Source organism: Rhineura floridana, chromosome 1 (genome assembly GCF_030035675.1).
Source record: "Rhineura floridana isolate rRhiFlo1 chromosome 1, rRhiFlo1.hap2, whole genome shotgun sequence".
Taxonomy (NCBI): domain Eukaryota; kingdom Metazoa; phylum Chordata; class Lepidosauria; order Squamata; family Rhineuridae; genus Rhineura; species Rhineura floridana.
The window spans coordinates 169,449,847-169,466,458 of NC_084480.1; the positions used below are offsets into that span (position 1 = coordinate 169,449,847).

Genomic DNA, 16,612 nt, shown 5'->3' on the forward strand with positions numbered 1-16,612 from the left:
ACACTGAAAAATCCTTTGGGATTTTTTGAGTACTGAACTGGAACACTTTATAAGCCCAATATATTTTCAGGCCAAGCTACCAACAGTTCACACATTCCTAAATTTCCAGTTGCAAGATGGACATGTAGACTAAGCCTGAAAATACACATTCTGTCTACTTCATGTCTCAAAACTCTTAACTGCTTTCCTTTAGCAACGTTGTATCAGGGAATGAGTGATTATTGAGAGAGGTTAGGAGGCTTTGTGTGTGGGGGGGTTAACCTTTCCCCTGGCTGACATTTTCTGCAATTCTGCCCCCATCCTAGCTGTGTTTATTTCATCTGGGGTATCTTTGTGTCCATCACAAACACAGCTCTGGGATGCCAGCTGAGGAGTAAGTGGCAGGGGTGTGGAACTGGGCAGGAGAAAAATTCAATCCCTTCAGTCTGCCACTTCTGCCTACAGATTGCTTCTTCATGATGTTACTTTGCACAGTAAAAGTGGTGGTCAGATTTTCAAGAAATGTGGTTCTGCCCTTAAAGCATCTTATCAGGAGATCCGTTCTGCACAACATAAGAAATGGACCTTTAGTGTGGCGGCATCTACCCTATGGAATTCCCTCCCCTTAACCATCTCTGTTTTTTTGGTGCCTTTTGAAGCTTTTCGTCTTTCAGCCAGCCTTTTAAGTTGAGATCTATCCCAGTCTGCATCTGTGTTGGAATTGCTTTTTAATATTTTTTTTTTAAAAAAAACTGTATGTTTTTAACCCTTTTTAAAAGATGTTTTAAAAGCTTTTTAAAAAAAATGTTTTTAAACTTGTTTTGTTTTGGTGTATTAAAGGTCTGTTTTTATGATGTTTTGATGTGTTTTTATCGCTTTTGTTTGCCGCCCTGGGCTCCTGCTGGGAGGAAGGGCGGGATATAAATCAAATAATAAATAAAGCAAGGACAGTTGAAGCCCTGCCTTGTATCATTATTGAAAGTGACCACCTCCCTTGCCCACCACCACCTTCTTCAGAACTGAGGTCAGTAGCACTACTATAAGTGTAGTTTAAAAAACAAAGGAGGAATCATCTTTTTCTTTACATTGCCCAGGGACTCTCATTGTATTTCATTTGAGCTGGGCCATGAAGCAGGGCTGTTTGGATTTAGAGGTTGGGATTTTCACTTTGTTTTTTTATGGATGTGGTGTGAACCAAGGATAATTCTTGGTATTAAGTGGGTTGAGCAAAGCAGTACGCTCTCAAATCTCCAAAACTGGAATGGGATGGGAAGACCAGAAGCAGACACTGCCCTGCCAAAGTGAGAAGAATGTGAAGCATTTGTACATACTAGTTTCAAAACAAAAGATCTTCAAGAATCTAATTATAATGTTTGTTCATAGGCCCTGGTAACAAACTCATAACCAAAGCTAGCTAAGACCCAAAGCTATGGAAAGTTGTGGCATGGGCAGGAAGTAGAGATGACCCTTGGAAAATTATAAACGCATGCTAATTTAAATGTTTCTCCCCTTCTGTAAGTAACACTGGAGGATTTTCAGAAAATGATTATTTCTGAACTTCAGTAGAGGAGTGTGTGTCCTAGCTTAAAATTGGTATCGTTGTAGTGTATACAGTATGCTGATGTGAATTATGCTAATTTAGTAAGCTAAATGTATCATCTTCATGTGTACATGCTTGTAATCGGGGATTAAACATTTGACGGGGCAATTCTTTTTCCTTTTGTATAGCTCAGCAGGAAGATGACGAGTTTGTGTGCCAAATCATCTATGTGTTTTACCAGATGGTCTTCCATCAAGCCACTAGAGATGTCATCATCAAGGAGACTCGTATCCTTTTGTACACCAGATATTCCTGTTGCAGTGCTTTTATTTGTTATATAGAATATTCACGAGCTCTTGTTCCAAGGAAGCATGGTTACATGTTCATCTTAAACCATACATTTTTATTTGAAATTGGATTGGAAAACTGCTCTGGGTGCATTATTTTTTTAAAAAATGCAAGCCAAGCATTTTCTAGAGATCCAAGAATTACAAAATGACATTGGTCTCTTTCATAATAGGCAATTGAAACTAGCATTGATGTAGTATCCAAAGCTACTGTTTGCTGCTATTTAACAAGGGGGAGCATTGATGAGTGAGAAGCTAGCTCTTCCTTTGTGAAGCTGCCATATTTGTCTTCCCAGGAGTCCTGTGCCTTACGAGAAGCAATGTAATGAGTATAGCCATACATATCGTGGAAACGTACTGATGGTGACTGTGTATTGGCTACTCAGCTGTATGTCATGGAACTTTCTTAGCCACATGAGCTCTGCAAAAGCAAAAAGGATGGCAATCCTATTCTTCTGCATTGCTTTCAGAACTCACCCCACCCTAGAGCTATATTTCTATTCTGATGGGTAGCAAATGAAAGAACACCTCTCCCACCCAGCTTCATCACTAATTTTGGATGTCTTCATGATGGAAATTAGATGGGAAGGGGACAGTAGGTACACCCCCCCATGGCTTAGACTCTGTCTTCCACTGTTCTTCCACTGGAATACTAGCAAGAGTGCAGCATAAGATCCCAGCACCTTGGCCTCTCCTGACCCTCCCCCTTATTTCTGATGAGTTTGCGTGCCATAATCAGGCAGCGTGAAAGTAATAAAGTTTGCTGGAAAAATTGGCAGACACTTGCAATCTTCCAAATCATGGAGCATTGTGGCTAGATGGGATGAAAGGGGCTGGGGAAAATGAATGGCATCTTGGGGTATGATGGAATCAGACAATTACTTGAATGGGTCTTTGGACCAGTATGCTGACCAACTGACTGGCTTATAGTACTACTCTATCTCAGGTGTTTGTGTGTCCATGCATTTGCTGCTCTTCCCCGCCCTGTCTTTTGGGAGTCCATAAGCTGGAATTACACCTGGAGTGTTTTGTTGGTAAGCCAGTGCTTTCCCATATAACTATAGCTATGTGTGCAGAACCTTTAGCACTGGGCTTTATGGTTGAGATTTTCCCATGCATAGAACTAGGGAGGAAGAAAGAGTCCGTGTCACAGGCTAGGCTACTGGAAGATCCCAAACGTCTCATTATGGCCCTCTTTTCTGTATGCTCCTTTGCTTAGCGTGTTGCTCCTTGAAGTTGGAGGCATGGATTCTACTCCTCTCTCTCTGTTTTTGCATCCAAAATTATTGCTAGCAGGATATCCAGAAGATAGGCATTGCCTTTTATTTTTATCTATATATTTGTATTTTACTATAATGCTTTGGCCAAATGTGGTTTACAATAACAAAATAAAAATTTGCAGATAAAAAAGAATAATAAAAAACTATAAAAGGAGCAGTATACCGTAAAACTAGCTAGTAGGACTACTTAAAACATCAGCAGAATGCCATTAAAAGGATTCATAACATATAAAAAGCATGAGAGAATCAGATTTATGTGGAAGGCATATCCATTTCTCCCAAGGGTTAGACTGAAAACCACATCTCTCATTTTCCATTGCATTGCTGTTTCCCACTCAGCTGACAGTCAGGGTATATGTTCCCAAGATCAAAAGCTGTGAGGCTGCTATTCCAGTGTGCATTCCTCCTTGTCTGTGTGGCTAAAGGGAGAGCTAACAGGAGTTTGGCAGAGGAAGTCAAGGGGGAGGTCCCTAATTTTTTTTTCCCATTGCACGATGCACCATATACTAGTGGAACTCTCCTATTTACCCTGAAGGAGGACGGGACAAATCACAGGCCATTCTAATACAAGTAGAAATAAACAAAAGGCAGTAGAGACTATGGATGGCAAGGACGCTCCAGTGGTGATGACCTGCAAGGTTTATGCAGTGTTTTTTTTCTTGCCTGAGAACAACAAGGCGTGCATGTGCAACAAGTGCAAGCTGGTGACCCTGTTGGCAGAAAAAGTGAGGGATCTGAAATGGTGGGTGGCAACACTGAAGAGTATAAGAGAAGACAAAGATTCTTAGATACAATATTGGAACAGCAAAGAGGTACAGGAGGTGGAAGAATAGCACCATTTTGAAGCAGAAGAGGAGACTGTTGTGGAGAGCAACAACAAAGTGGAGGAAACAGTAAAAAGGGTGACAGAGCAGAAGAGTGAGAAGACATCCATCACTGGTTGAACTATGGGACTGCTGAATGACTGGCTGCAAAAGTAGCGCTGACGCAAGAGATTTGGATCCGTGGCAAGCAATCCTAATGAGAAAAAGAGTCCAAAATGGGTGGGAGTTTCTACAAAAGGAAATTCTAAAGGCACAGTGGCAAACAATTCCATCAAGGAAAAAAGGGGGAAGACAGCAGAACAAGCTAGTGTGGTTTCACAGTAAGCTCAGAGATGGCCTGACAACAAAAAGGGATCCATACAGGAAGTGGAAGGAAGGCCAGACCACAAAGGAAGTGTACAGACAGGTAGCACGGAATTTCAGGGATGGCATCAGGAAGCCTAAAGCTGAGAATGAGCTGAGGTTAGCAAGAGATGGCAAAAGCAACAAAAAAGCTTTCTTCAGGTACATCCATAGTAAAAGACAGAAATGAAATGGTGGTACAGCTACTCAATGAGGATGGGAACATAACAGATGACAAAGAAAAGGCAGAAGTGCTCAATTCCTACTTTGGCTCAGTGATCTCCCAAAAGAGAGTCTAGACCTTTCTGAGAAATTTGAAGTTGAAGGGGCAGGATTGCAGCTTGAGATTGATAACCAAATAGTCAAGGAATACCTAATCACTTTGAAAGAGTTCGAATGCAAGGCCCAATGAACTGCACGCTAGAGTATTGAAAGAACTGGTTGAAGAACTCTCCGAACCACTGTCTATTCTTTGAGAAATCGTGGAGGACTGGTGAAGTGCCGGATGATTGGAGGAGGGCTAATGTTGTCCCTATCTGCAAAAAGGAGGAATCTGGGAACTACAGACCAGTCAGCCTGACACTGATTCCTGGGAAAATTGTGGAGCAGATTATAAAGCAGTCAATCTGTAAGCACCTTGAAAACAATGCAGTGATCACTAGAAGCCAGCATGGATTTATCAAGAACTAAGCCTGCCTGACTAATTTATCTTGTTTGTTGATTGGGTAATCTCCCTGGTAGAGTGTGGGAATGTTGTGGACATATATCTTGATTTCAGCAAAGGTTTAGAAAAAGCGCCCCATGATACTCTGATTTGCAAACTAGCTGAATGTGGGCTGGAGGGAACAACTATCAGATGGATCCACAGTTGGCTACAGAATTGTTCTCAAAGAGTGCTTATCAATGATTACTTCTCAAACTGGGGGGAGGTCACGAGTAGGGTACTGCAGGCTCGGTCCTGGGCCCAGTGCTCTTCAACTTTTTTATTAATGACTTGGATGAGGAGGTGCAGGGAATGCTTATCAAATTTGCAGATGATACAAAATTGGGAGGAATAGCTTCGAAGAAAAACAAAATTCAAAGGGATCTTGATAGGCTGAAGCATTGGGCTGAAAACAACAGTATGAAATTTAACAGAGATAAGTGCAAAGTTGTACACCAAGAAAAAGAAACCAAGTGCACAGTTATAAGATGGGGGATACTTGGCTCAGCAATACTACATGTGAGAAGGATCTTGGGATTGTTGTTGATGAGAAGCTGAATATGAGCCAATAGTATGATGTGGCTGCAAAAAAGGCAAATGCTATTTTATGCTTCATTAACAGAAGTATAGTTTCCAAATCGCGTGAATTATTAGTTCCCCTCTATTCGGCAGTGGTTAGGCCTCATCTTGAGTACTGCATCCAGTTCTGGACACCACGCTTTAAGAAGGATGCAGACAAAGTGGAACGGATTCAGAGGAGGGCAATGAGGATGATCAGGGCACTGGAAATGAAGCCCTATAAGGAAAGATTGAAAGAACTGGACATGCTTAGCCTTGAGAAGAGGAGACTGTGGGGAGATACGATACCACTGTTCAACTTGAAAAGTTGTCACACAGAGGAGAGCCAGGATCTTTTCTCAATCAACCCAGAGTGCAGGACACGGAATAATGGGCTCAAGTTACAGGAAGTCAGATTTTAACTGAACATCAGGAAGAACAAGTGTTAGAGTGGTATAGCAGTGGAAGTGGTGGGCTCTCACTGGAGGCCTTCAAGAAGCAGCTGAACATCCACCTGTTGGTTATGCTTTAATTTGGATTCCTGCATTGAGCAGGGGGTCGGACTCAATGGCCTTATAGCCCCTTGCAAGTCTGCGATTCTATGATTCTACCTTTTCTCCAGTGGGCACTAGGGCACTCCCAAGTGGGTAATATATTCTTCCTATTGCTTAAGTCAGGACATGTTTAACCCTTCAAAGGAAGCATTCTGATACCTTTCCCCCAAAGTATCACTTCATTTTCCTGCCTCTCTTGAGCAGTGCGGTTTTCACCAAACTCTTCAGTTCTTGCCTCTTCTAATTAACTAATGTTTCCTTTCTGAGTTTTAACAAGTTAAATGTGATTTGTTTTGTCTTAGGGTCTGATTGACTGTGATTAGTGTCCAAAGTAATTAATTGAGGAAATTTAGACAGCAAGTGTTGTGTGAGGATGTTGGTGAGTGGTCTTCCTGTTATTTCACTTTTTCACTCAGTCAGCCTTACTTCTTCAGTTGCTGTATTTTCTGACTTTAATGAGCTGTTTCCCTGATCGCATACTTTCCTCACAGTTAAATCAATTCTCCCTGTGATCCAGTAATCCTTTATTAACTTTAAAAACTCCTATAAATTCACCCTTTCTCTGTCATTATTCTACCATGCGTTCTACTCTTGAGTAACTGTTCAATTGCTGGTCTCTACTTGTGGTGAAATGCCCGAAGATTTTAAAAAAGGATTTCTGCATCTTTTAAAGAGGAACAAAGCTCTTCAACAGCAGCAGCAGGTGTGGCAGGCAAGGTAGCACTGGTGGCTCATTCTGAGAGAATAAAAGTCAGATACTTATTCTAATTATCTTGTGCGATTGGGGATGGCCACCATTTTGAAAAACAGTGATGAGAAGTTTGCAAACCATTGAAATGGCAACAGGCAGCAAGACCATACATAGCCTCACAGTAGTGGAGGTGGCGAAGGCAAAGTATCTGTCTCTGCAACTGGGAAAAGAAAGGAGTCCTCACCATGGACAGAGATGGCGTGCCTGAAAGCAGAATACATTGGTGAGCAGAGTCAGCACTGGGTGGAAAGACATGAGCTTATGTCAAGAGGATGAAGTGCTTCTAGACCAGCTGCAGACCTAGAGGCTGTTTCAATTCTGATTCAAGCGAGAATGAATTTACGGGTTTTCACTCAGTCCCCCCAGTAACTTCTGTGCAGATTAATTAAATTATGTCCTCTGCTGCCCTTCCGGTAAATAACAGGAATAGCATCAAGTTTCATTTTTGCTATTAAAAGCTGTTACTTCAGATTCACGAGGCACTGAAGGCTGACATTTCAGCAGAATTGGAAGCAGTTAGACTTCCGATAATCCTGTTCAAATACAGCAAATGGCTAATTGGAGTCAGCCACTGATAATTATCAGTTGCTACGAATGCTTCAAGTGCAACCATGCAAATTACCTGACCTACATGCTGCTTTTAGGGGTGGAACGCAGAGACTTGTAAATGCACAGAGACCATGTTGGTAAGAACTTGTTTGGTGAAGATGTTTTAAAACAGTGGAGACAAAGGATAAAAAGAAGGCAATGCCAGTAATAACTCAGAGAAGAGGTGAGTGGTAGTATCTTTTCATTGATACTAAGTATACCACGTTTTGGGCCACAAGACTTACTGGAAGAGGGTGAGATTTTTGTCCCAATCGATCCAGATTTCATGTTCCAGATTTCAAGCAAGAGGTCAGCAGCAATCTGGATACAGAATTCAAAGTTCTGTCACTGCCAGATGCAGAAGACAAAAAGACAGTTCTGACTCTCCACTGATTCCAGTAGGCACTTTGCTCACCTGTGGAAAGCAACAACATCAGTCCATTGGGTAAAGGATGTAGTGCTTAACAGATATTGAATAGAATTCCAGACTCCACCTCCAAGCTTGTTTGTACCATCTCCAGTTTCTTCAAACCCAGTGAAACGCAGACTGGTTCAAGGAAGTTCTTGAACACATTTGTGAAGGACCAAATTTCGTATCTGTTTAGGAAGTGCAACCTCAAGGATTCCTGGTCTCCATAGATCTAATAAGGTCTACCTCCATGTGCTGTTTCATCTAGAGCACCGCAGGTTTCTTCACTCCACTTATGCCAACCAACACTACCAACACAGGATGATGCCTTTCAATTTATCATGATCTCCAAAGGGCTTGACAAAGATTATGGTGACCCTTATGGCTTATCTATGCCAGGAAGGAATCCACCTCTTCCCTTATTTATACAACATACTGATTAGTTAGGCAACAACACAGGCTGCATATCAAGACATTCAAGTGACCTTAGCCTTGAAAGATCGTGGGTTCTTGATAAATGTTATGAAGAGCCGCTTAATTCCAACACAAAGGTTTGCAGCACTTGGGAGAAACAGTATTTATTTATTTATTTATTTATTTATTTATTTTTAAAACTTATATACCGCCCGACTAGCAATAGCTCTCTGGGCGGTGAACATAAATACAATAAAATACAGGAAAATACAAAAGCATCACAATCTAAAATCAAATTTCACAATCTAAAAACTGCATAACTAAGATCAAATTACAAACATTACCATCATTAAACAAAAAATTAAAATGCCTCGGAGAGGCACAAAACAGCAGACAATATTTTCATTATAGGAAAGAATAGCAAAGTAAAAGGGGGGTGTTGCTCTGGAAAAGATCTGAATATTTTATGTCCTAAGTGAAGGTGCGACACCATGGGCCAGATTCCATACTCTGCCTCTGCAGTGAATGTTTCTACCATATCAGTTACTGATTGCAAATCCTCTGTATCTGCAAGTCCGTCTTACCAGACAGCTATAAGCATCCCTATGATGGTGGATGAAGGAGTGCAATTTGTGCAGAGGTATGCTGTGACGCCCTTCCCTGGCTCTCCCTGTCAGGTTCCCACCTGCTTGTGGCTACTGCCTTTCACTAGGCACCACCAGGGACACCACCAGTCCGGACCGTCCTTTATATGGTTTCTCACTCCGCTCTAGCACAGATCTCACTAGATCCCACTGCTAGGCAGCACCACCAGTCACTTCCTGTAACCAATACTCCCAGAGACTTTGCCTGAGTCTCTCTCTAGCTGGTTACTTTTGTGACTGAGCGCTTATGCTGTTCCCAACCCCCTTGTATCTTTATATAATAAGCATACAACTCTGGGTTGCTCTGGATACTTGACTTGTTACAATTTCTCCCTTCACCACTGCCACCATTAGATACGGTTTCTGTTCAGCCTTGGTAGTTACCTTGCCCTCCCTTCTGGTCTGTATATTCCCTAGCCAAGGATCAGGCCTTTGGTAAACCAAATAAGTATTTATTTACTAATAACAGGAAATAACAAGATTACTTCAGGAATGTTTCACAAGCATATGGTTTCATATATGATTACTCTTTATGTTTCTGTTCATATATATCCTCTTTAAATATCAGCCAAATCCAACTCTCTAACTCTTTCCTCCCCCAACCGACCCCTTCTCTTCACTCACAAACCTCCATTTATACCTTCAGCCAGCCAGCCACTCAGCCACTCATCATCCAGCATACTTCAGCTTCTCACCCATGTACTCCCCCTTTCTCTCTCATTCAATTACCATACATCACCCAATAGACCCGCACTTACCATATTTACAGATGTTAACTTACAGGAACATCACATATGCCCTGAAGGATCTACCATGGGAGGTAGTGATGACGGATGCAAGTCTGGTGGGCTGGGGCACTCACTGAAGAAGAGAGGTATAAGAAACCTGGTCAGTACAGAGTGCAAAACAAAGTATGAACTGGCTGGAGTTAAGGATAGTAAGGTTGGCTCTGCAACACTTTGTGTCCATTCTAAGACTGATGCAGGTGATGTTGAGGACAGACAATAATACTGTGAAGGCTTGCGTAATTCAACATGTAGGTAGGAAATCTCATTTTCTTCTGCTGTTATCCTGGGCATAGAGGTCCTTGAAGTCCCCATAGCAGAGCATGTTTGGGGGTGGTGGACGATGTGCAAGTGGATTGGCTGATTCAGCAACGTGTGATGCTGGGAGGACGGCAGGTTCACATCTTGAAGCAGATTCAGTTTTGGTTCTAAAGATGGAGATGGATCTGTTTGCTTCTGAAGTGAATTATCAGCTTTGAAGATAGTTCACAAGGTTTCCTTCCCTGGTAGCAGAAAGCGCAAACACTTGAATTCTTAGCTAGCTGAGATCATGTACATCTTTCCTCCAATTCCACGTTTGGCTTGAGTATTAAAGAAGGTAAGGTTGTAGAAGGCCAATGTTATTTTGCTAGCCCCATATCGGCCAAGATGGCCATGGGTTTTGGAAGGGCTGAATTTAGCTGTGGAGCCACCATGGACGCTGCCATTTGTTCAGATCTGTTAGTGCAGAGTCCACTAGTTCATCTGGATCAAGAATGGCTGAACCTAATCGCGTGGGGGCGGAGTAGAGAAAGCTGTTGAGAACAGGCTTGCCACCAGAGGTCATCAATATGATTTTGGCTTTGTGTCAGCCATCAACCAAGAAACTATAAGTATACCTGGGCAGCCTTTTTGCACTGGTGTGACAAGCATCATGTGATGCCTTAGAAAGCAGGCATAGATGAACTATCATTCCTGAAGGATGGACTGAAGCAGGGTTTGAGGCTAAATATGTTGTGTAAACAGGCTTCATCATTGGCAACACTTCTGTCAAGTCACCATCTGAATCCAAAGTCACTCATCCGTACTTAAATCAGTTTCTAAGACAGGCAACTTATCCAGCCATCCAGTTCAACATAAGCTCCCAACATGGGATTTGCATAAAGTCCTGTCTGTGCTCCAAAAATTGCCTCTTTATCCGTTAAAGGCTACTTCACTATGAATAACTGTTTTGCAAAGCTGTAGCATTAGTGAGAAGAATTTCAGAACTGGGAGCACATCTTTGTGTGTTTTCTTTGTTTCACACAGACATAGTAGTACTCTGAACTGATCCTACCTCTACTCCAAAAGCAAATGCAGCATTTCACCATCAGCAGGAGTTAGTGCTTCCTACTTTCGGTCTGGTTCCCTCTCATGCTCTTGAGTGTCCATGGCATTCTCTGAATGTCCACCGGGCATTAAAAGTATATATTAATAGGACAAAGCCATTCAGACAAAGACATCCATTGTCTGTGTCATTCCATGCTACTAATTTAGGGAAGAAGGTTTCCTCATCTGCTATGGCTAGGTGGATAAAAGCTTGAATTTTGTTAGCATACAATTTCCTTTATCTAACTCCACCAACTGGTGGTATGGCTCATTCAAGTAGCTGCTACATTTGTAGCATATGCCATGAATGCACCTGGGCAGCCATTTGAGCAAATCCTAACATCTTTAACAAGTAATACAAAGTAGATATTTAGTAGACATTACAAAGGAGATATGTGGAAGCAGCCTTCAGGAGGCAAGTCCCCCAGCAGTTTTTAGCTACTTATTAGGCAGCAATACCTACACATAAGTTTGGTCAGATATAAAACATCCCACTTGGGAGTGTTCTAGCACCCACTGGAGAAGGAACCATTACACTCACCTAAAGAGTGTTTCTCAGGGGGCACTAGCACACCACCAAGGCCCACCCTGGGCAGCATAACAGCATATGGGCAGCATATGAGTTAGGAGCAGATAGTCCCAAGAATGGTCAGATACTTCCAGGTTTCTTGTTTTTTTTTCTGTACCTACTTCTGTGCTTTTATATCTTTGTTCCTTGTTGAGTATTTGTTTAATTTCTAAGCTTGGCCAGATGATGAATCAACACTGTGGGGGAGGGTATCGGAGAACTTCCTTTGGAGTGTTAACTTTCCTGCCTCAAGCAATAAGAGAACACCTTCCTCACTTGGGGGTGTTTTAATGCCCCCTGCAAAACACCTTTCAGGTGTGTAAAATGGTTCTTACCTCTCACACAAACCATGTTGATATACAGCATGGATTTTTCGCATTCTGCAATGTTAAACTGAAAATACCCCTCATGCCATTCTGATGATTCCCATAAGCTCATTTCAAAACAAAACCTTACAACACTTAGTCCTGAACTCAGAAACGCTTGCTTAGCAACCCTCTATATTTTCATGGCAATACAAGAAACAGAACAAAGAGAATTGAGAGTTCGAAGTATAAAAAGAGAAAAACCAGACCCCGTTCGGACTTTTTTCTGTCAGAGTTCTCCTAATTTGTTGAAATTAATCAGAAATCAGCCATGTTCACAGAGTATGTATAATCCTATTACTGACCTTGCCCCATATTCTGACCTTCATCTTCAATTTAGCATTGAACTCAATGATAAGGCTGGGCATGCTCAGTAAGAACCAACTGTCAGTGTTTTAAAAGCCAGACTCACAGCTGGCTTGCCTTGCCTAATCGAGGCCACACCCACACCAGATCTTTATTGCACTTTACACAGTTATGGTTTTCTCCAAAGAATCATGGGAAGTGTTGTTTGTGAAGGGTGCTGAGAGGAGACTCCTATTCCCCTGACAGAGCTCCAGTGGTCAGAGTGGTTTAACAGTCAGCCCTGACTGAAGTTCTGTGAGGGGAACAGGGTGTCTCCTAGTAACTCTCAGCACCCTTCACTAACTACACTTCCAAGGATTCTTTGGAAGAAGTCATGACTGTCTAAAGTGAAATAAAGGCCTGGTGTGGATGTGTCCAGGACATCTTTGGTTTAAATTTGAGTGGGAGGCTACCTGTGCCTGCTGTAGAATAAAAAGGTGGGGGAAACCCTGAAAAAGAATATTGTTCACAATATTTTCCTTTTGGAAAGGAAAGGGGCTTCCCCTCTGCCCAGTGACCATCCATCCAATCTCTTCCTCCCCTCCCCTTCCTGCCCCCCTCCCCTTCCTGCCCTCCTCCTTCTCTTTCCCCTTCCTGCCCTCCTCCTCCTGTCTGTGCCCCTCCCCCAGGTCAGTTTCACTTATCCTAAGCATGATTGCTTAGGATTACTTAAACCCCACTGATTGCTTAAATCCCACTGAATTCAAAAAGCATGGAAATGAACAAACCTGCCCGCCCCACCTCCCCTCTCCTATTCACTCCCTCTTGCCCCTTCCTTCACCCCTCTCTTCCCCTCCTCCATCCCCTTCCAGTCCCCTCCTTCCCCCTCCCCTTCTCCCTCCCCCATGGACAGTTTTACCTATCCTAAGCATGTTTGCACAGAAGTAAATCCCATTGAACTCAATAAGCATGCAAATGATCAAACCTCCCCTCCTCCTCTCTCCCATCACCTCCCTTTTGTCCCTTTCCTCCCCTTCCAATTCCCTCCTTCTCCCTCTCCTTTCCAATCCCTTCCTTTCCCTCTCCTTCCTGTTCCCCATCCCCCCTTCCTCCTTCCCTCTATTCACCCCTCCTCCTCCCCCATTGTCAATTTTACCTATCCTAGCCATGATTGCACGGGAGTAAATCCCACAGAACTCAATAAGCTTGCAAATGATCAAACCTCCCCTCCTCCTCTCTCCCATCACCTCCCTTTTGTCCCTTTCCTCCCCTTCCAATTCCCTCCTTCTCCCTCTCCTTTCCAATCCCTTCCTTTCCCTCTCCTTCCTGTTCCCCATCCCCCCTTCCTCCTTCCCTCTATTCACCCCTCCTCCTCCCCCATTGTCAATTTTACCTATCCTAGCCATGATTGCACGGGAGTAAATCCCACAGAACTCAATAAGCTTGCAAATGATCAGACCTGCATTTCTGCTCCTTTCCCTCTCCTATCCCTTCCTCCTGCCTTCTTCCTCCCCTCCCCTTCTTCCTTCTCCCTCCTCCCCTGCCCACTCCAGGCCTTCCTCCCCAAAAATGTTATTCTCCATCTTTGCAGATGGCAGGTATTGCCACCACTCACCATATGCTCAGAGGCACATGTTACCAAATTCTTCCAAGCTACACAGGGAGTAGATTGGAGTGTGAAAGACCAACCCAAATTGTGTTTGCATTTTGACAAATTTGTAGGGCAGTCCAATATCTCAGAGAGGAGGTCAGGTCTCCTGCTCCCCTGGTGCATTCACTATAGCTGCCCATTTTCCCTGCTTTTAAAAGTTTGGTAGAAATATCTGTGGGCTATAGGTATGTTCTTAAACCACAAGATTTTTTTTGCCTATTAGTGAACAGATGTGTTGTTTGCTTAAATCCTAATCTGGGAGACACTATGTTCTATAGCAGTGGTTCCCAAACATTTCTTCCATGAGTCACTTGAAAGTTGCGGAGAGTCTTGGCAAACCACTTACTGATTTTTCTGCCTGTTGTAGCAATTGTAATGTGCTATGCTAGATGCTGTATCTTGAAACATATTTTATTGCTTCTTTTGCTTATATTGCATTATAATTTGAATTCTGTGGAATCCAAATTGTAATAAATATATAAGAAATAACAGAAGCAATAAAATACAATTAAATCAATGTAAATATTTCATGTGATGGATGCATGGAATAGAAATGGGAGGAATTTACTGAGGGATTTGTGTTTGTAGCTGGGATTGGTTGCAAAAGACAAGTTATAAGAGTGGGAAAGGGCTTGTACTGAAAGCATTCCACAGACATGGTCTCAGTTATCTACAAATATCTTTTAAAACCGGTCAGTATTTTCTCCTCCTCCTCCGCCTTTCCTCCCAAACGTAATAACAGTTTTCACTCTTTTTCTCCCCAAACTTAATCATGCAACTATCCCATGTATATTTACTCAGACATAAACCCCACCAAGAGCCATGGTAGATGTGCATAGAATTGCAGTCTTAGGAGTTTAATCCCATTTGAAAAAGAATCACTTAAATTCAAGTAAGTATCATGGACATCTTTACTGGTTTCCTTCTTACCTGGTGACTCTCAACAGTGTCATGGCCCCGTCAGAGGACTCCTCAGATGAGGACGACTCGGGAGTAACAGCAGCAGACCCAGGAGCAGCAGGAGCCTCCTGAGAATCCAGCTCCTTCTGCCCCTCAGCTGCAGAGCACCCCAGGGACAGCAGAGGCCCTGCAGCCAGACACAGACAGTGAACAGGATACTCCCCCCTCACCTGCAGAACGTAGACAGCAGAAGGTCAGGCAGAAGAGAGGCAGGCCTGTCTCCTTAAGGCCCAAATGCTGAGGGCTCACACCTGCTGTCCATCCTGCTCTTTATAAGGCACACCTTGGGTGCAGCTTGTTGCTGACTGCAACGTTAGGCGTGGCTTGTGTAGACCTAGTTTCCCTGCAGCATCTCTTTGACTGACCTCCTTGGCAATTGATCCCGGACCTCCACTGACCTCGCTTCTGGACTTCTGACTCGGCAAGTACGCTTTGGATAGGCCTGGCAGATTTACAACCCGACTGCTGACTAAGGACTTTCCTTCCCTGCCAAAGACCCAGGAATTTCCAGCCCCCCCTGACATTGCTGATGCCGTGTAGAGCTGACAAACAATACCACTTATTGAGAATGTCCAGCTGTTCAGGGGGAAAGAAGACTTCTGCTTCAAAAGGGGGGAATTAAAGGGGGCTACAATATAGGGTGAGGGGGAGAAAGGAAGCATGGAGGGTACAAGGGGACACAGCAGTTCCACAAGGGTAGGAAATGAGCACTGTTTCTCAAGCTCTTTCTTGTCTGTTGACTCCATGCCCCATGACTGGACAGACCCTTGGTGTGCATGCACAAATGTCAAAACAGAGAACGCAGGAATAGACACTGGAATGTACATTAGTTGAAAGAATGCCAGCTACCTGCCTTCTGTGGCTATTTCACCTAGGGTTGGATAAAAGATACTGAAACAACAATGGAAATGCTGATTGATTCGCTAGTTGTGGAGGAGGGAGGATGGAAAACTAGTTCCATCTCACAACAAGCAAAATCCAGGCCTTAGATTATGACGGAGCAGCCTGGACCACTCTTCCTGCTGTTCAAAGTCACATTGCAGACTACTTTTTGAGAACCTCTGCTCTGTAGCAAGGGTAGCCAGAAGTTAGATTGGGATCTATTGGCAGATCTCATGGTAATTTACAGTAGATTGGCAAGGTTTTTTGACTCCTAATTGTTTATCAATAGCAACAACCAAACAACTTTTCCCATCTCAATTAGGCTGCTGAAATCATGAAAGCTAATCAGGAGTGAACTTTTTGTGAAGGGACTCTGAACTCGGTTTATTTCTGGTACTGAAAACAGATTCCTAGGGTCAGAATGTATTCAGAGGCAACCTGTGCATCTTCTCCTCAAGAGGCCCAGAAGTGTGAAACAACTGTCGGCCAGTAGCAAATACCCCCTTTTGGGGGCAAGGTGCTTAAGAAAGTGGTGGCAATTCAGCTTCAAGCTGGGGGAAGCTGATTATTTGGATCCATTTCAGTCTGGTTTCAGGCTTGGCTGTGGCGCTGAAATTGCCTTGGTCGCTCTGGTTGATAACATATGGTAGGAGAGAGATGGGGGAGTGGGACCCTGCTCATTTTCCTTGATCTCTCCGCAGCTTTTGATTCTGTTGACCATAGTATCCTTTTGGAGTGTCTCAGGGACATGGGGGTTGAAGGCACTGTGCTTCTGCACAGTAGAAAAAGTAGTCATGGGAGGGTGCAGTTTGACACCATGGGAGCTGTCCTATGGT

The 16,612-nt window shown here is 43.2% G+C and overlaps 1 protein-coding gene across 7 annotated transcripts in view; it reads left to right on the top strand.

Moving 5' to 3' along the window:
* The window catches only part of KIFAP3 (kinesin associated protein 3), a 203,551-nt gene that overhangs the window by 98,811 nt on the left and 88,128 nt on the right, over window positions 1–16,612 (top strand). For all 7 annotated transcript variants that reach the window (XR_009757971.1, XM_061585275.1, XM_061585291.1 and 4 more), the window contains exon 16: window positions 1,708–1,806. Coding sequence is in view for 6 of the 7 variants with exons in the window: in XM_061585275.1 (XP_061441259.1) it covers window positions 1,708–1,806 (99 nt within the window). In the remaining variant the exon portion in view is untranslated. The remainder of the gene's footprint in view (window positions 1–1,707; window positions 1,807–16,612) is intronic.